This window comes from Martes martes (assembly GCF_963455335.1).
Source record: "Martes martes genome assembly, chromosome: 7".
Taxonomy (NCBI): Eukaryota; Metazoa; Chordata; class Mammalia; order Carnivora; family Mustelidae; genus Martes; species Martes martes.
Window position 1 is genome coordinate 101,131,213 of NC_137894.1, and position 20,286 is coordinate 101,151,498.

The following is a 20,286-nucleotide window of genomic DNA, read 5'->3' on the forward strand; positions in this document are numbered from 1 at the left end:
AGTTTTTTTTTTTTTCTTTTTTTAGTGACCTAGTAGAAATGAGCAATGCTACAAGAGTCTGCCTATGCCATTCTAATATATTAAGATATTTGACACAGTGGAGGTGACTTTAAATGGATTGGCTTCTAAGAAGTGTAGACTAATGGATATAACCCAATGGAAAGGGATTTGGGGTACATTGATCCTATTTCAAATAAAAGTGGAGTCTTAGTTTTTGTTTAATTCTGAATAGATTACTCAATCCTAAATCTTTATCTTCATCTCTTAGCGTATAAAATGTAGATAAATAATACTTGTCACTTGACTTCCTGAAGGTTAATTCTTCATTTAAGAGGTGACCCTTGGAGCATACTTGAAAATAATTTCTGTAATTTCTTGAAAATAATGTGATGATAGATTTTCAGAGTATACCCTTAGTGGATCCTGCAAGTTCACATTCACTTCTTACAGTCTGTAATAGGCTTTCTTGGCTTGATTTGACAATAGAGATAACAGTACAATTTGGATTTGTGGTTTAGACTCGAATTGAATGAACAATTGCAGTTTCCTCCTACCCTTAATAAGGTTTATGTAAAATTGATGTTTGCCTGTTATTTTAAAAGTTGATTACATTTGCAGGAAGTGAAGATAATCACTTTTGCTGTGGTTATAATCAAATCTAAGCTTTCAGACTTAAGAGTAAAACTCAAAGAGGTTTACTTAAATTACCCTGACTTTGCTAGGATTGAATCAATTCTGTATAAACCAAGTAAGAACTTGATATATACTTGAATAGACAGAGTTTAACTAGTAACTTCACAAAGCTGTTAGTACTCTTGTGAGTTGGGCTTGTATGATCCACCCCTTACCAAAAAAGAAGTAAACTTCCCATTTTTATTTCTAATCCTGCAGTTGAATGTTTCTTCTTGGATGTGAGTTCAAATAAATTGATCTGAATAAATTTTCACTTCTTAATTAAAACTTCATATATAAAATCCAAAGGCTTTGTATTTTGTTTTTAAAACATTGTGTATTCTGGGGTGCCTGGGTGGCTCATTTTGTTAAGCATCTGACTCTTGATTTCAGCTCATGTCATGATCTCAGGGTTGTAAGATCAAGCCCCGCCTTGGGCTCCATGAAGGGCATGGAGCCTGCTTAAAATTCTATCTCTTTCTCTCTCTCTGCAAACGCTCTCTCTAAAAACAAAAGACATTGTACATCCTCCTGGCTTTGCACATTCAACTTAGAAACAAAAAATTGGGGGCACCTGGGTGGCTCAGTTAAGCATCAGACTCTTGGTTTCAGCTCAGGTCATGATCTCAGGGTCCTAAGAGCCGCACCAAAGGCAGAATCTGTTTGGGAGTCTTTCCCTCTCCCTCTGCCTATGCCACCCCCCCCCCCCCGCCACCTTGCTTTCATGTGAGCGCACTTTCTCTGATCTAAAAAAGAATCTAAAAAAATTTTTTTAATCTATATTACACATTTCTAATTTAAAATACACTTTCTGTCTTTAGTGTGTCAGTTTGGGTCTTCTAGAAGCAGATGCCAAGATGTGAGTAAATGTGCAAGAGATTTATTGGGGAAACACCTATGAAGGAAGAAGGTGTGGATGTCTTCCTATCACTTTGCAAGTCTGACACACATGAAAGAAATGCAAAGACAAATGATGGTGGGCTTCAGACTGCACTGCAGTTGTGAAGAAGTTAGATGGGGATTTAGTATCCAAGAAAAGGTTGATTGAGGGAGCCCACATGGGACAGGAAAGGCCTAGCTCTAGAACACTCAGTATGCTGTTATTGGCTGAGAGCGTGGGAAAACGAAGTTGTCAGTCACTGACAGTGATCAGGACCAGAATGAGGTGGGTGAGGCACTCGCGCACAAAAATTTTTTGACCAAAAAGCTCAGCAATGAAAGGCAATATTTCAGTACAACGTTCTAAATTCAGAATTAAGGGGCGCTTCTGCTGAGGTCATGCCAGTGTCCTGAATGGAGCTCCGTGACTGGGTCTCTGCTCAGTGGGAGCCTGCTTCTCCCTCTGCGGGTCCCCCAGCTTGTGTTCTCTCGGTCTCAAAATACTTTTAAAAAATAACATCAGAATTAAAACAATACCTAATGAAGAGAAATGTCAAAATTTTACATACAATTTTACTGACTTCTGGTGACTCAGGCTTCCTTATACCTCCACGAGGCACTGTGGATTCACTGCCTCCTGAGGGCAGGTAAGTCTTTCACACAGATACCATTTTTCCATAGACCATTTTCCTTGTCTGAGAATGTCTTCAACAGGCTTGGGTATTTGCACTTTCTCTACGTTTTTCAGTAAAAGGCGTGTGTGTGCTGGTGAAGCATACCCAGAAATAAGTCTTCATTTAAGAAAAAAAATTTTATTTAAAAATATTTGACAAGAGACAGAGCAAGAGAGGGAACACAAGCCGGGGAGTGGGAGAGGGAGAAACAGGCTTCCCCACTGAACAGGGAGCCGGGTGAGGGGCTAGATACTAGGACCCTGAGATCATGACCCCAGCACAAGTCAGACGCTTGATGACTGAGCGACCCAGGCGCCCCAGGAAATTTCTAGTAAGATGCCCCTGCCCATTGACCCACTAACGGGCTACACAAAGAAGCTAAATGTTTTAATGATTCTGCATACTTCTAACGTATTTTTACGTGTACGTACGTATTATATGTACATATATTTTCACGCTATGTAATTATGGCATTTATATAACTCGCTAGCAGATTCCTGGGCGCTGGGGGAATGTGTCAATCATCCTTCAGACCCGACCTGTAGTACGTAAAGGTTTACTCAAAGACGGACATGTGGAGGGAAGAGGCGCTGATCAGGGAAAGGCTGCATAGACAACGTCCAGTCAGTACCAACTGCCAAGCCATTTACAAACGTCTTCCCTCCCCCGTCCAGTTCCTTTAGCGCTCCTCAGTTTGGGCCCGAGGGCGGGTGGCCGCGTCCACACCCAGCCCCGTTCGAGTCCCGGCTGTAAAAATCTCTAAACCTAGGACATCCAAAAAATCAGTCCTTACACCACTCCAGGAAACAAGTTAGCAGTTTCCGTCAGGGTGCCCAGGACGTCACTGACTACAGGAATTTCCGGAAAACCGGAGAGCCTTTCGCCCGCCAGAAGAAAACAGCCACGCGGGGCGAGCCGGAAGAACTACCGCGTCACGCCGCGCTGAGCAGCCGGGCAGGCCGCAGTGCCGTCGGAGGCCTGTAGGGGGCGCGCGCGCTGCCCCGCCCAGCCCCGGGAGGAGGGGAGACCGCGGGCGGGGGCGGGGGCGGTGCCACCGCTCGGCGCTTCCTGTTCCGGCGCCAGGAGGAGCCGCGCGCTGTTAGTGCTGCCGCCGCTGCCGCTGCTGCCGCTGCTGCTGCCGCCGCCGCTGCCGCCACCGTCAGTCACTCCGCGTTCGGTTCTTCGGCACCCGGTTCGCTGGGACCCTTCGCCGCTTGTGAACTTTGCTGCGGGCTCGGATCTTGCCGGGTAAGGCTGCTTCGGCGCTAGTGGGGATCGTGGAGGGGGCCAAGGGAGTGCCCAAGCGGGAGACAGGCGCGGTAACAGAGGTACCTCGAGTCGCCTTTTCGGGGGCCAGGACTAAGCGCCTGCCCGCGCGGTCTTCCTTCGAGCTGTGAGGTGCCCCCTGGTAGCCCCCCAGGGAGAAGGCGTCGGAGGCGGGTGACGTCGCGCCCGACGGGTTTCTCTGCGCTTGACGTCGGGCCTGGCTTGGGGGCGGGGCGGCGAGCGTGCCTGGCCCCTCCCCCACTCACCGCACCCCACCCCCACCCCTTCCCGGGCGGCGGGACCCGCTCGGAGGCCGGTTCGCTCCGGTTGATCCCGGACTCCCTTTGTTCGTTTGGCCCTAAAGGGTTCCCGACTCGCGCCCCTCGGCCCCGACCCCCTCCCCCATTTATTAATTTCTAAATAAAACGGGAGATACGGGCCTGAATAGTCTTAGGGGAATCTGGCACTTGTTTAATATTGTCCTCAATGTGACGATGTTCTGGTCCTTATTTAACCAAAGGAATTGCTGGCAAATACATTCGATGAATACACATGACAGAGACCATGAGAAGTGCTGAGTTCTATGATACTCTCTTTTTTAGGATTTAGGAGCTTATGTTACACATGGAAGCTTATAAATAGCTGAAACATTTCCTCTTTGAAGACCAAGAGCAGTGCTTTTACTGGATAAAATTTCTAATGTTGAGGCATCAAACCATACCGAAAAAAATTTTTTACAGCATTAAAGCTAAAGAAAAACACAAGTCTTACACCTGATGATTTTAAAGCCCTGTTTTGGAAACGAACGTTTATTACAGGCCAAGATAGCCTTCAGAGATCTTTCAGAAGTTCTTTGTTCGGCTGTATTCATTGGGCAGGAAGAACAAATTATTTTTGGTACTGGCGTCTCTGGAAACTGGTTTGTCTCAGAAACTTTAGTTGGGTTGTGTGTATTAGAATGTTCTTTTCCTCTCTCCAGGAGCAGTAGAAGTAGACCCATTCCTTAACTGCAAGCCTTGGGGCCAATGTGTTTTGGAATTCAGAAATCTTTGGATTTTTATCTCTAGATTTTAGGAAGAGAATAAGATGCACAGACAAGAGGTATCACCCCCCCCCCAAGTCCCCGCAACATCCCCTAAGACAACATTCATATTTGTGCGGTGATAGGTGTGACTTAACGGAAACTATAAATACGCTTAGGTTAGATTTTGCCACCAACTGTTCTATGCCAGACTTGGGAATGTTTCTTTTATTTTCAAAAGTTCCTGAATGGAGAACTGCAGATAAAGGTTTGCAGACCTATAATAGCAGTTGTAAAAGCTAACATTTGTTGAGTTTTCTTTATGTGGCAGACATTGACCTGGAGATTTGTTTATGATATAAGTCTTAGGGCAGGTCTGTGAGAGAGATACCATTCCTGTCTACTACATCTCAGGTTTGAAGCGTTCAGCCTGTCCAGCGCCAGCCAGCAAAGAGCTGTGGTTTTATCTAGGCGGTGGTACCTTTCACCGTCATTCTCAACCTTTGCTACGTGCTTGTGTACAAAGGAAGAGGGGGGAATGTATGTGTTGCCAATCCACTGTTTTTAGAGCACTATTTTTACAGAAACTTACTTATCAGTACCATTTAGTCTTTCACGTCACTAGCCCCTTTATAGATGAAGAAACTGAGAGTCACTCAGGTGAGCTGAAGCTGATGGAGACCCTCAAACCTTAGCCTAAAGGAGCTCTGCTAAGACTCCTGTCCCTCCCCTTTCTGTATTTCAACCGGTCTGAACTGCTTACATTTCCTATAGTGTACTCTTCACCTTTTGCACAATCTGCTCTTCTTTCCTAGGGCCTGTCCCACCATCCCCTACTCCCAGCTCTTCCTTCATTGTTCCTACAGACTGCAAAAGAACTTCTTCTCAGGATTCCTCCCCTGATACTCCCTTCCTTGATTCCTTTAGGAGCTCTTTGAGGTACTCTCTTGGTGCCCTGTGCTTACACCAGGTAAGGTAGTTAACTGTTTAAAGGGTAGTTCTCTACCAGACTGAATTCCTTAAGGATTTATTCTGTGCAATATTACTTATTTCCCCAAAACCCAACACAGTGCCTGGTATGTATGTTCCAGGCATAAGTATAAAAAAATGATTTTTTTAAAATTACATGCCTTTAAAAAGTTTAAAATACTCCAAACCTTTATCAGGTCCCCAGTTCCTTGAGTTGCCCAAATGTAAAATAGAACTTACCTGATAAAAGAGCCAGTATTAAATATGATCAAATATTCTAATTCAAATTTTGTATTTTTCAATATATTGCCACCATTCCCCTAGCCCCCCTCAAACATCATTGCAAAAATCCTGATTTTCCTTAGTCTTATTTATTTTTTTAAGAGGCGGGGAGGGGCAAAAGGAGAGGGAGATAATTTTTTTTTTAAGATTTTGTTTATTGATTTAGACAGAGTGTGGGAGTGAGGGACAGGGGCACGGGGTTGGGGGAGGTGGATCTCAAGGTCACTCCTCTTGGAGCAAGAGCAGGGAGCCTGAAGGTGGAGCTTGATTCCATGACCTGAGGTGAAACCAAGAGTCAGACGTGCAACCAACTAAGCCATCCAGGCACCCCTCTTAAGTTTCTTTTAATAAACATCTTACATGTCTGTAGTACCTTATAGATTATTAAACATGATATTTTTAATTATCTGTAAAGTAATCAGGAGTTAAAACTTCTGCAGATGAGAAATGGTCTGTGATTAAGAAGTTTGCCTTAGTCAAAAGGATTGATGTCCACATTTCATAACTCTCTAGTTCCATGCTCTTTATCACCCCACCACAATGTGATGGCCCTTTGAAATAGGCCTTGTTTGGTAGTCACTAGTGATTTACAGAGTTCAACTTTTAAAACCTCCTTGTGATTGGAATGCCTTTTTTTTTGTTTTTTAAAGATTTTATTTATTTGACAGAGATCACAAGTAGGCAGAGAGGCAGGCAGAGAGAGAGGAGAAAGCAGGCTCCCCGCTGAGCAGAGAGCCCGATGCAGGGCTCGATCCCAGAACCCTGGGATCATGACCCGAGCCGAAGGCAGAGGCTTTAACCCACTGAGCCACCCAGGCGCCCCTGGATTGCCATTTTACTCTAAAAGCCGTAAGAGTTACAGAAATGTTTTACCTTTCTAGTATATGTCAAAAGAGATTTGTACTGTGTTTCATTTACTGTTTTTGCTGCTCAGAAAATAAAATGATTATTTTTCAGGTGATGCATAGATCTGCCATAAAGTAGCAATGGAAAGTTTTGGAAATAATAATCTTTTCAGAAAGAAAAAAGGAAAATCTCTCTTGCTCATAAACACTTTTTTTTTTTTCTTGGCCAGTTCAGGGTTACATTGGCCTCATCTTAATTAGCATAATCCATTGGCGCCTGAGTGGCTCAGTTAGTTAGGTGTCTGACTCTTGATTTTGGCTCAGGTTATGATCTCATGAGGTGGAGTCCCATGTGGGGATCCACACTGCATGGGACCTGCTCAAGAGTCTCTTCCTCTGTTCCTCCTCTAAAAAATTAGCATGATCTAAGTATTTTTGAGTGGTTTTTTTAGAAAATCTAGATTTAAAAAATTATGTAGCTCTTCTCATATTCAAACTCGAATGTCCAACTCTGTTTTTTGCCTTTTTATGATGAAAGTAAGTATAAATTACAATGTTTCCTGTTAATATGAACACTGTATGTTCTACACATGGAGAGAAGGTCACTTTACTAAAAGTGCTGTAGATCAAGAAATGATCTATTTTTAATCCCTTTATTCAGGGCTTCATTACTTAGAAGATTCTAATACCTCCATGATCTTCCAGGATTTAACTTTTTTTAGGATTTTATTTATTAGGGAGAGACAGAGAGAGAGAGAGCACAAGTGGGAAGGAGAGGGAGAAGCAGGCTCCCTGCTGAGCAGGGATCCAGACTCAGGGCTTAATCCCGGGACTTAATCACGGGACCTGAGACCATGACCTGAGCTAAAGGCAGACCCTTAACTGACTGAGCCACCTGGGTGCGCCCAGGATTAATTTGGAAAGCCAGAGTTGTGAGTCAGTTAAGTAGTATTTACTTGTGGAGTAACTTATATTCTAATGTAATTTTACAACTAGTTAACTTTATATTGTGTATATATGTATATATTTTTTTTAATTAAGAGAAAAGAGAGAATTCTGAAAACCCAAACAGCAAGACCACATGAAATTGAATGTATTACTTTGTTAGTTCTCTGCTTCAAAATTAATGTGAACTTTGATACGGAACCATTTTCTGTTTCAGAAAGGCTCACCCTATTCAGAAAGCATGTTAGTCTTATGTAGACTTTAAACTTGCCACGCACTGATAAAGTCCCTTCAGGTGTTCATCCTAAGAATTTACTATTGTGTGATAACAGTGTTTTAGTATAAAACCTTAATGTGGGAAAGAATGGATAGTTGCATTTGCTGTATATTCTAGATGTTTTTGATGATCTGAATAAATAGCAAGGTCATAGCAGTTGTAGCCTTCATATTCTTTTTCTTTATCATTCCTGTTAGCCAATTGTACTTGAAAATAACACTCTAAGAATGCAAGGGTGGCTCAATACTAAGCAGTTTATATATATAATTGTCTTTGTGGGTCAAAGGAGAAAAACTAATCAGCTCATTAGGTGTCAAAAAGATCTGAAGAAATGCAGTGTCTTCTTTAAATGGTTTTTTCCTCTGTTTTTTAACTAGCAAAATAAGAATAAGTAAATCCAGCAACATAGGCATAAATAGACATCTTTAATGTAAGTTTTTTCATCTCAAACTGAAAATGGGAATTTTATTTAAACATTAGAAGCATTTCCAGGAGAGTTGGGAGCAAGACCATTGTGCTCACTATTTAACATTTCATTATTAAGTTTAGATGTAAATATTGGAAAGAGAATGTAAAATTATTATTATTATTGTTACAGATGACATAATTCTTCACCTGAAATCCCAGAGAATCAACTGTGACACTTTCAGGAATAACGTAATTTAGTAAGGTCACTGCTTACAAAAGTAATACACTAAAATTTAAAAAGCTTTTCACATGGGGTGCCTGGCTGGCTTAGTCAGTAGAGCATGTGACTCTTCTCAGGGTTGTGAGTTCGAGCCCCATGATAGGGCTGGAGTTTACTTTAAATATAAATAAATAAACTATTGAGTGATAAATGACAGTGATGGGAACTAGGAAGATCTACCTTGTTCTTGAATGAAAAGATTGGATATTTTGAATATGTTACATGTCTTCTAAATTAACTGTAAATATAATGCAATTCCAACCAGAACACCCAACAGATTCTTTTTATTCTATTTTTTTACAAAAAGATCTGGAAAAAAAATAAACAGAATATTCAGGAATCTAGGGGGAAAAGACAACAGCAGTAGGTCAACTAACATTAAAATCTGTTAAAAATGCAAAGTTAATGAAATTAAGATGGAATGTTGTGGTGCAGATCAGTAGGAAAGAACAGACTTCAAAATATCTATAGGAATAACAGAGACTCTAACCTGGTGGTTAAGAGCCTTGGCTCTGGAGTCAGACTGTATACCTGAGTTTGACCCCTCTTCTACTTGTCACTAGCTCTGTCCCCTTAAACAATTTAACTTGATGAGCTTCCTTTTCTCAAGCTGTCAACTGAGTGGAAGAATTTGTGTCTATTCAGTGAGATTACCCACCTAAAACACTTTGAGCAGTGTATCTGTTCTGTGGTAAATACTCCATTTGTTGTTAGTACTGGCAGTAGAATGTTTTAAGGGTAGCTTGTCGTATCCACTGAGAAAAGGTAGATTATACATTAAGTCAGGGGTGCCTGGATGGCTCGGTTGATTAAGCGACTGACTGGCTCAGGTCATGATCTCAGGATCCTGGGATCAAGCCCCACATCTGGCTCCTTGCTCAGTAGGAAGTCTGCCTGTCCCTCCGCTCCTCCCCCTGCTCATTCTCTCCCCCTCTCTCTTGAATAAAATCTTTTAAAATATACGTATTTTGAGGCGCCTGGGTGGCTCAGTTGGGTAAGCAGCTGCCTTTGGCTCAGGTCATGATTCCAGGGTCATGGGATCGAGCCCCGCATCGGGCTCCCTGCTTAACAGAGAGCCTGCTTCTCTCTCTCTCCCTCTGCCTGCCTCTCAACCTACTTGTGGTATCTCTCTATCTCTCTGTCAAAATAAATAAATAAAAATCTTTAAAAAGAAATACGTATTTTAAGTTAAACCATATTAATACTGTTAGAAAGCATGGGTGAATTTTTTGTCTCCTATGTTTCAGAGCTAATCTTAAAATTTTATAAAGCACTAAAAAAAGATGTACTAGTAGAAAGGAGTGAAATTGTCAAAGGCAAGAAGAGCACATACTGTCTTTATTGAAATGAAGTCAAAGAATAAGCAAAAACTAAGAAAGTGGTTGCTGAGTGGAAGGGCAGTTGATTAGAAAGTAGCATGAATAAACCTGGAGTGAAGGAAATTGTTTTGTACCTTGGTTAAAGGGGCATATGCAGTTGTCAGAGCTTGTTGATCTAAACACTGCACATCTGTGCGTTTTATTGAGTATTAATTATGCATCACTTTTAGAATTTGACAAAAGTGGCTCGAAGACATGAGCAAATCCACAGAAAAAGTTTATCATAAATTGGGTATGAAATTTTAAAAGATGCTCTACTTTGCACTAAATTTTAAAAAATGCGAAAGTTAAAATAACAAAGTATCAATTTTTAACCTGTCATAATTGAAAACTATTTAGACATTTAATACTCTCCAGTGGTGAAGAAGAGTTTTCAAAGATAGTGTAGGGGCACCTGGGTGGCTCAGTTAGTTAAGCATCTGCCTTCAGCTCAGGTCATGATCCAGGGGTCCCAGAACCCACCCCCATGTTGGGCTCCCTGCTCAGCAAGGAGTCTGCTTCTTCCTCTCCCTCTGCCCCTCCCACTGCTCCTTCTCGCAGCACAAGCGCTCTCTCTTTCAAATAAATAGGTAAAATCTAAAAAAAAAAAAAGTATAACTGGCAAAGGACTTTAAAGTGGCATGGACTTTTTTTTTTAAATAAGATTTTATTTATTTGTTTATTTGCCAGAGAGAGCATGAGAGTACAGGCAAGGGGAGTGGCAGGCAGAGGGAGAAGCAGACTTCCCGCCTAGCAGGTAGATGGATGTGGGAGTGGATTCCAGCACCCTGGGATCATGACCTGAGCTGAAGGCAACAGACTGAGCCACCCAGGCGTCCGGTGGCATGGACTTTTAAGATGTGTTTTAGATAGCCTTACCTGTTGACCGCAGACTTCCCTTTTAGTACTTTTCCTGATGACACGTTTACAAGGATATGTGTTGAGAAGTGTTCACTGTATCGGGGTGCCCGGGTGGCTCAGTGGGTTTGAGCCTCTGTCTTCGGCTTGGGTCATGATCCCAGGGTCCTGGGATTGAGCCCAGCGTTGGGCTCTCTGCCCAGCAGGGAGCCTGCTTTCCCCTCTCTCTCTCTGTCTGCCTCTCTGCCTACTTGAGATCTCTGTCTGTCAAATAAATAAATAAAATCTTTTAAAAAAAAAAAAAAAAGGAAGTGTTCACTGTATCATGGTCTGAAGCAGCTCAAAGTGCAAAGAACGTAAACTACCACCAAAATGAGAGGCAGACTATATTGTGGATCACTTCTATGTGATGTGCAGCCAGTGGAAGGGGGCGACATTTACAGAGTTACATGAACTACAGTGAAAGTTTGCCCTCTGTAAAGAGAAAGACCTTGTGTACGTGATTAAGTAACAGTGGTTTATACAAAGAAAGTTCCTTAAAAAATACATAAGAAATGGTAAGCACTGGTTTTGAAGTACTCTTTTTGTTTTTTTCTTTCTCTTTTTTAGGAAAATGTCTGATGAATTTTCGGTAAGTTGATGCATTTATCGTTCGTAAGTATTTTGGCTTTTAAGAAAATGACATAGTTCTAACTGCAGGCCATGTAAGTCTTTAATTTAAAAGAGATGCTTTTTGTGATCCTTGCTTTTGGCTGGGGAGAGCATGTGATTTTCATAGATGATCTGCCTTAATTGACTTAGATATGATATGTTTGAAAGTTTGTTCTGTTGTATGTATTTATGAATCCTTAAGTAAAAAATTTTTGAAAGTGTTAGGTTGCTTTTGTTCTGTTAACATGGCGGTGTTAATAATAGACAGCATTTTTTAATATAACATACACCAGGTACAATGTTAGGGTATTACATGAATTATCTCATTTAAGCCTCAAGTTAATGCTGAACTTTTTTTTTTTAAATGCAGAAACTAAAGCTCAGAGAGGGTATGTAAGTTGTTTGCGGTAAAGCCAGGATTCAGTTCTGCAGTATTTTGAGTAATTGTATTTAGAAAATGTGATCTTCTCTAAGAAATTTGCATTGGAAAGTTGATTCTTATATTACATGAATTGCTTTTACACTGAGCAGTTTGGCTATTGAAGATGTTCTAGGGGTTTGCAGTCCCTCGCTCTGCAGCTTACTATCCTTGATGGCTTTATAATCATGTTTGAAATGATTTGTCCCTAAATAAGATAGGTAAGACATGCCTGTTTTGTCTTCCAGTTGGCAGATGCACTACCTGAACATTCCCCTGCCAAAACCTCTGCTGTGAGCAATACAAAACCTGGCCAGCCTCCTCAAGGCTGGCCGAGTTCCAGCCCTTGGAATAACCCAAGCGCTCCACCTTCTGTGCCGTCCGGACTCCCGCCAAGTGCAACACCCTCCACTGTGCCTTTTGGACCAGCACCAACCGGAATGTATCCCTCTGTGCCTCCCACGGGACCACCTCCAGGACCCCCAGCACCCTTTCCTCCTTCTGGACCATCATGTCCCCCACCTGGCGGTCCTTATCCAGCCCCAACTGTGCCCGGCCCCGGCCCCACGGGGCCATATCCTACACCAAATATGCCCTTTCCAGAGCTCCCAAGACCATATGGTGCACCCACAGATCCAGCTGCTGCTGGTCCTTTAGGTCCATGGGGATCCATGTCTTCTGGACCTTGGGCACCTGGAATGGGAGGGCAGTATCCTACCCCTAACATGCCATATCCATCTCCAGGGCCATATCCCGCGCCCCCTCCCCAAGCACCAGGGGCAGCGCCACCCGTTCCGTGGGGCACTGTTCCACCAGGAGCCTGGGGACCACCAGCACCATATCCTGCCCCTGCAGGATCATATCCCACACCAGGACTCTATCCCACTCCCAACAATCCTTTTCAAGTGCCTTCAGGACCTTCTGGTGCTCCACCGATGCCTGGTGGCCCCCATGTGAGTGTTAAATTTGTTCTTTAAAATGCACTAATAGTCACATAAGCACAACTGAAAGATTATTTGCCTCCTGTTTCGGATAGAAGATTAGAAAGCATTTAAAACTTTTTTTAAAAAGGGGTGTGTGTATATAAGGTAAGAGTAAATTTCAAACTTCAGATAAAGCATTTAGAAGGATGAAAACAAAAGTATTCCTGGTACTTAAAAATAGAAAAATTTCCCAAAGATCCCCAAAGACTTTGTGATGTAGAAAGCAGTGTCCTCAGTAATATCCTTGAGATAAACTCAGGTGCATTTCATGGGACCCTTTTTTTTTTTTTTTTAACTATTTCTCAGTCATATTTTGTAGCATCACACCAAAGCACGGTTCAGTAAAACAGTCTCTGCCTGGGTGACTTCATCCAGATGTACATTTTTAGAGCATCTAGGACAGTGAATACATAAGATTGCCTGTCCTTCCTGTAACTCTCCCTCGTGTTTCTCAACCAAAGTTTTGTTAGATCCTCAGCAGCACTGAGCTCCAGAATAGACCACTGTTCTGCACTGTCAGTCCCAGGCAGTGCCTCATGCTGCACTGCCAGCCAAGCCAGAGGGCCAGGGTTGGCATCTGAGTTGGAGGACCTGTCTTGGACATAAGACCAAATAGAAAAGCATCCCTCTTCTCCCCACCCCAGAAGTAAGCCAAGTGAGTCTTCGGAAAGAATCCTGATTCTTGGGGGGGGGGGGGGGGGGGGGGGGGCGGGGCGCAGAAAATGACTTACTTTTAACAAAATAATCAGAGGTCTCCAGCTAGATGAATCGAATATCCACCTCAACTGTCAAGGAAAAAGAATCCTAATAAAAAGCCCCCAAAACTTGACTTTCATTAGTATAACTTCTTGCTATCCAAATTCCCTTAAAAAGCTTTTTTTTTTTTTTTTTTTGCAAATTGTATGTCAAAATAAATGGGATGAGTTGCCGTTTGGATTTATTAAGCAATAAGTTTATTTTATTTTAAACCACAACAAGGAGTTAATAAACTCCACTTAGAAAAACTGTAGGTTTACTTTTTCTTTCTTCTGTTGCAGTCTTACCATTAAGTTAATGGACGAAGAGATGACGCTTTGCTTTTTGAAGTACATATATATGCACATGAATGCATATATAAAAATTGCTGGTCTCACTATTCTTAGAGGGCATTCATGAAAGAACAACCCTTGCACCTCTCAGAGAAGATATCTGCCTCTTGTACTTGGATGTATAGTACATCTGATGGATACAATCAGATAAAAATGTAAAAGTAAATCATTCAAATGTGATTTTTATTCGGTTTTTATGGAACGTTAAAGTGATGAAGTATATTGAATAGCTCTTTGATACAATTTGTTTAAAAGTTTTCGATTTGTTTAAATTATGAAACCACACACTTAAAAATCTAAGATGATGTGGATTATTGTTAGAATCTGCAACCTCATTGGCGAATTATTTCAAGTATTTTTCTATAATCATTTTTTCTCTAAATAAACACACTTTGGAAACAATCACATTGTCATAATTTAAACAAATGATGCCTCTCAACATCTTGAACTGCTCTGTCGGTAAAAAAAAATACACCTGGGCCTCGTGAGAGTGTAGCTTGGATATATATTCTCAAGCTGTTGGTAATTATTGTCAGATGTTGAGTTCATTAGCCAGGCAGTGTTCATTTTTATCCTTGAGCTTTTAGTAAAAACTTTTCTTTGATTTTTGAGTTCCACCTGATTTGCTTTATTTTTAGCCAGATGGGTCACACAGCTCTAAAATCTGCCATTTATGAAAACTGTTCTTTTTAATGCAGGCCAACGTGTGTAAATTATTCTTAGAGACTTGGTCATCTCTGTATTGCTTTGGAATAGATTTCGAGATGTCAGTATTGCTTTGGGAAGAACTCGAAGAAGGAAATAATTCTCTCCTTTGTCTTGAACCTCAAGCCAGAGGAAACCCCGGAAATTGCCTCATAGTGACAAGTCACTTGGATTCCCACAAAACCCTCTTCTACTCAGACCCTTCCCTGTAGGTCCCTCTGCCTCAGTTCTTTAGAAGGAGCACATCCCTTAGTTTCTCCCTGATACGGAAAACTGGCACATTCTAGGGGTTTGTTGTAAACACGTATAGCAGTTACGGTTCAAGAACCTTAGTCATTTAGACATGACTCTCTACAAGTGCGATCAAAACGTGTACATGTTTTTCAGAGTCTGGTTAAGCTGTGTCAGTTGTCTTTTGCATAGTTTCCTGCATCTGTTGTGCTTATGGCTAACAGTTCAGTTCTTTGTTGACAGGTAAATAGGTAGAATTGAGTGCCATTCTTAAAAATTCTTAAAAAATTATCCTCTAGCTCTAACACTGAAACTAATAATAATAATAATAAGGTGTAGATCTCTGCAGTGTGACTGTCGCTTAAATTAGTGTTGTTTGTAACCACCAAAATAGCCTGAGTAGCTTTTTGGCACCTTATCTCTAAATCAGATCCTTAGAGTCTTAGAAATGACCATGTTATTTGTCAAATAACATTGTGAACCTATGAATGTATCCATGGGGTTACTGAAATATGTTGTGAATTTCTTGCCTAGTCTAGGAGAGATTTATGCTGGAGCTCTTGTTTTTGCTTAGAAATAAAATATTTAGTAGTTTGTTTCTCTTACATTGAAAATGTCAAGAATGCCAAATGCTGCCAATTTAATGGTTTGATAGCTACCTCCTTTTAAGAAAGCAAGATGGTCATCTTTGAGAAAAATTCAGTGTTTAAGCTCCCTTTTAAGTAGGTGATAGAGTCAAGCTTTTAGAATTGAAGCTGATTTGTTTAGATATCTGCAGACTGGGGAATGTCGTTAGACAGCTCCTACAGAGTGGCACGAGCAGTCTTGAACAAGCCGCACAAATCTACAACACTCTTGGAATCTCTCGTCAGAGTAGCCTCCCATTTACAAGGCAGGAGCCTTGGAAGGTATTTTAGCTTAAATGATCAGGCAGTATCATGTCAGCTAGCCGGGGGCGGGGTAAGAGGAACAGTGAGATAGCAGTGAAGATTTCCTGGTGGTTATTTTGGTTGTGCTACGTTGGGAGAAGTTGACAACTCTGGCTTTAGATAGAATATTTAATGTAACACTAGAGGATACTGTTTGATTAAGAGAAGTGGTAGCAGGTTTGGGGATCTGTGGTCATGCAGTCCATTTATTAGAGGAGAAAATCTGCTAAAGGTTTTGAAGGACCATGAACATGAGATTTGGAATTACTACTCCCAATAAATACATAAACTTGGCTAGTGACCCGTATTGCCCTGTGTGCCCTAGACATAACACCTTTTCTTTGCTTTTCAAGGACTTTCCAGCTGGTAGTTGTGAAATTCTTTTTAAGCTGAGAATGGAAATCACAGGGACTAGAATTTGCTTTAATGTCCTTTTGGTTTTTTAGAACCTTATTTCTCAACCTGCGAGGAGAGTCTTAATTCTTGTGGGTACTCTGGGACAGAAATGTATTTTTAGGTTCAGGGTAAAGTTAAAAGCAGAAGTTGTTCCAGTGGAGGAATGGGGAAAAGCATAGAGGAAGGTTTTTCTCTTTACAAGGAAATAACATTGCTGTCGAAACCAGTCCTTTTAGGCTGGCATCAGTTTAGGGAAGAGACTGTTTCTTAGAAAGTTTGTTTGGTCTCAGAAGGGAATACACAGGATGGAATATGCTGGCACTTGCACTCTCTCAGAACAAGAACTTGAAGGCAAATTTGATGGAGATAACCGAGATGTGTTGAGGATTCATGTTTCTAGAGTTGGAATCTTAGATTTTGAAACATTAAACCTAAAAATGATTTTTAAAAAAATGAAAATAAAGACCTTAGGTCCTCATCATCATGTGATGAGAATCAAGGCTCCTTTCCTTAAAGGAGTGCATGAAATCCTTGGCCTTGTCTGTACTGGACTTAGTCTGACACCTTTTCATGCTTTTGAAGATGGCTGTTCACAACTCGGACTCCACAGCCTGTTTTGTGTGAAGTAAAACATTGATTATTCAGGAATAGGCAATACATTTGGTTTAATTACCCAGGGCCTCCTTCCTTTTTCAGTTTTCCTGTTGGGATAATAAAAGGGGAGAAAAGAAAGGGGGTGAATTTTTGGCCTTGGTCTGGCACACCACTACAACAGAATATTGGCCTATTTTCTAGGAAAGAAGTCAGTTTTGCCCGTAAAATTTTGCCTCACAAATAATAAGTAGTGCTACCTATTGTACTCCAGTGGACAGCTTTTAAAATTACGTGTTTAGAAGAACGAAGCTCTACTGTTTCAGTTAAGATGCTGTGCCTCTTTGGCATGTCTGTCAGTTGCCTAGACTTCTAAATGATCAGTGCCAGTGTCTTCCTTCCTCACCCTGATAATTGAGTGCTAGATTTATAAAATGCCAGGGTTATAAACCCTTGACATTAAACCTAAGCACAGACCTTCAAGTGTTGGTTTTTGAAAAGCATAAGGTTAAATTCAGATGAATCACACTGATAGAGGTACTATGCAGAGAAAGTGGTGGGCAGCTTTTAGGGAAGACTAAAATTTACTCTTAATTAAGCAATATTGAGTATTGAAGACAGACTCTTTTTATTTTCAGAATTCTGCCAAGTAAAATTAAAATTGCCAATAAAATAATCAGTATTAAAGAAATGCCATGCAAACTTCTGGCTGGAGAACACATCTGAGAACTGCATTCATTTGGCAGACACTCAAGTGTCCAAACGAGCTTTGCCACCTTGCAGAGGCACAGATGAAAGAGAAGGCCTGTCCCGTGGAGGCTTACCGTCTAGGGGTTGATTTACAGAATGAATTAGTACACGCATTTTTGGTTTACTTAGATAAACATATTTTAGTTTGCTGCTGGTGGAAATGAGAGGCCAGCTTTTGGGCATTTTAAAGAGCAAAGTGTGGTGTACCTTTTTTTAAAGTAAGAAATTAATGTTTCTCAAGATTGTAGTGTTCGTCAGTGCAACTGCTCACGTGTGCAAAGTAACGGGATGTTTTTCCTCTCCCACTTCTTCCCTGGATGAAGGCACTTACTGCCTGTCACTGATTAGCAGATACTGATTTGTTGCCATTAAGTAAACTTGACTTATGCGTGCTCTATAAAGGTTTTTTTTTGGTATTTTTTCTTAATATTGTGATTTTTAAAATTGACTTAATAATGACAAATTTAATGTATGTAATTGTCTATGCATTTTAAGTTAAACTGCCTAAAATGTGATTTGAGACATAGACATTTGTTTTGTATTATGAACTGTAAGCAATCTGTTTGAGACGTTAGGTTTTATCACCTGCTGCTGTATTTGTAAACAAAGACATGTTGCTTTAAGAAGTAATTATAATTAGGAATAGTTTATGGATGTGATACTTGATATTTTTTAAGATAAACTTGTTTGCTTTTGTGTATTATACCTGAAAACTTTTTAAAACTTTTTAAAAAAATGTATTTTCATGGTTTCACAGTTTTCCCCTGTATCTTATTCTTTAGGCCCAGTTCTGGGCTTCCCTGAGAAGTCCGGAGCCTAATTAACTACAAAATTGTTATCCTAAAGAAAGAAAGAAAAAAAAGGGCCTGAGATGCTCCTCGTGTGTGAACAGCATTCTCTTAGTCATTTAAATAGGCTGCCTGGGAACAGCCTTCCCCAGACCCTCCTTCAGCAACATGGTGTCCACTGTGTGGGTTTCCTCTTCTCCCTTCAAGGCTACATTATTCTTTGTAACCAAATTATCGGTGTATACAGAGTTAGGGAGCTTTCCCTCTCTGCCCTAACTGCCACCACCCCCGCTTTCTTTTATGAAAGATGGTTCTATTCTGTGTAACTACTATGCCTATGGTGAGCGTCACATTATCAAACTGGGTACAGTTTGCCATTTCCACAGGGGAGTTGCTAGCCTGTCTTGAACCCGGATGTGGGTGGGCCTGTAAATGAGTTATTTGTACAACATTGTGCTTTTGGAAGAGTCTTCTGCTTTTTGCCTTACAATTGAACAAAGTGCAATGTAAATTTTTAAGTTCTGTTTGATGTCTTACTTCCTATCCCTTAACGGGACCCACCTCAAACAGAGCTTTGAAATAGGTAGTAGAATGCAAGATCATTCTGGAACAGGACTAGGGCTTTTTTCCCATCGTGAAATGACATCACTTCAGCAGACATGTTCCTCCCCGGGTACCTGACCCAAGCAGGTTCTTTTTTTTACCACCATATTAAAACTTAGCACCAGTCCTTTTGCAACAGATGTCTAAAGCAAAACAGAATTCTGTTTGCTTTTTTTTTTTCAGTAAGCCAATATAATAGAATTCTCTTTTAAGATTATTTAAGATTATTTATTTATTTATTAGAGATCACAAGTAGGCAGAGAGGCAGGCAGAGAGAGAGGAGGGAAGCAGGCTTGCCGCTGAGCAGGGAGCCCGATGCGGGGCTTGATACCAGGACCCTGGGACCATGACCTGAGCTGAAGACAGAGGCTTCAACCCACTGAGCCACCCAGGCGCCGCAATACAATAGAATTCTAATATCAGAAGAGAATTTGGGCCATCCCATAGTTTGTTCCTATGGCATGTGAACATCATACTTCCCATGTGGGCATTAAATAGTTACTTTCACTCTATTTTGGGACCCTGGGGTTCCCAGGATGATGTAGAGCTTAGTCCCTCCCTATTCCGTGTTTTCTCTAAAGCAATTCCTCTCTTCACTTCTTATCATTTTATTTAGTGTTTTAGCTTGGGCTACCATAACAGAACATCATAGACTGGGTGGTTTAACGGATGGGGATTTATTTCTCAGTTCTGGAGGCTAGGAGGTCCACAGTCAGGGTGCTGGCCTGCCCACTTCCCCGCCACGGGGTCTTTGTGGCTTCTTGATGGCCATCTTCTCACTGTGTCTTCATTCATGGTGGAGAGTGAGAAGCTGTGTTGTCTCGTACAAGGACACTAATCCATCAGGAGGCTGCACTTCTTGACCTCATCTAAATGAATTAGCTCCCAAAGGCTCCATGCCCAGATACCGTCTCGTCTAGCGTTAGGGCTTTGGTGTGAATTTTGGGGGACAAGTTGGTTCGTAACACAGATACGTTGTTGGGGGAACAAAATATTTTTCTGCTTTTAAATTCCAAAAATGGTTGTAGATGACTGTGTCTCCTGGTTGACATTTGCTAAAATCATAATCTGATACAAGTAAAAAAGAATCTTAATCCATTTAGAATTGGAAGCTACAGGGGCACCTGGGTGGCTCAGTGGGTTAAGCCCTCTGCCTTCAGCTGGGGTCATGATCTCAGGGTCCTGGGATCCAGCCCCACATCTGGCTCTCTGCTCAGCAGGGAGCCTGCTTCCTCCTCTCTGCCTGCCTCTCTGCCTACTTGTGATCTCTGTCAAATAAATAAATTTTAAAAAAAGGAATTCTAAGCTATACTCAAAGTGTTAGTATCCTATAAAAGAGGAAATTTAACACTTCAGTTTTTGCTTTGTTCTTATTTTATGTTAAGCCTCATTTTTTAAAACCGTCATTTAGACGAGCAT

General features: G+C 41.3%; 1 protein-coding gene across 3 annotated transcripts; it reads left to right on the forward strand.

Moving 5' to 3' along the window:
• Positions 1-3,340: 3,340 nt before the first annotated feature.
• MAPK1IP1L (mitogen-activated protein kinase 1 interacting protein 1 like) lies at positions 3,341-18,775 on the forward strand. Of its 3 annotated transcripts, none has more exons than XM_080807496.1 (4): positions 3,341-3,473; positions 11,344-11,365; positions 12,052-12,756; positions 13,824-18,775. In XM_080807496.1, exons 2-4 carry the CDS (start codon positions 11,348-11,350, stop codon positions 13,833-13,835), a joined length of 735 nt encoding a protein of 244 aa, XP_080663622.1. In that variant the 5' UTR covers positions 3,341-3,473; positions 11,344-11,347; the 3' UTR covers positions 13,836-18,775. The 3 variants fall into 3 exon arrangements, with proteins under 3 accessions (XP_080663622.1, XP_080663620.1, XP_080663621.1); XM_080807495.1 differs by adding an exon at positions 5,440-5,482 and having other exon boundaries at positions 3,415-3,473; positions 12,052-18,775; XM_080807494.1 differs by having other exon boundaries at positions 12,052-18,775.
• Positions 18,776-20,286: the final 1,511 nt, after the last annotated feature.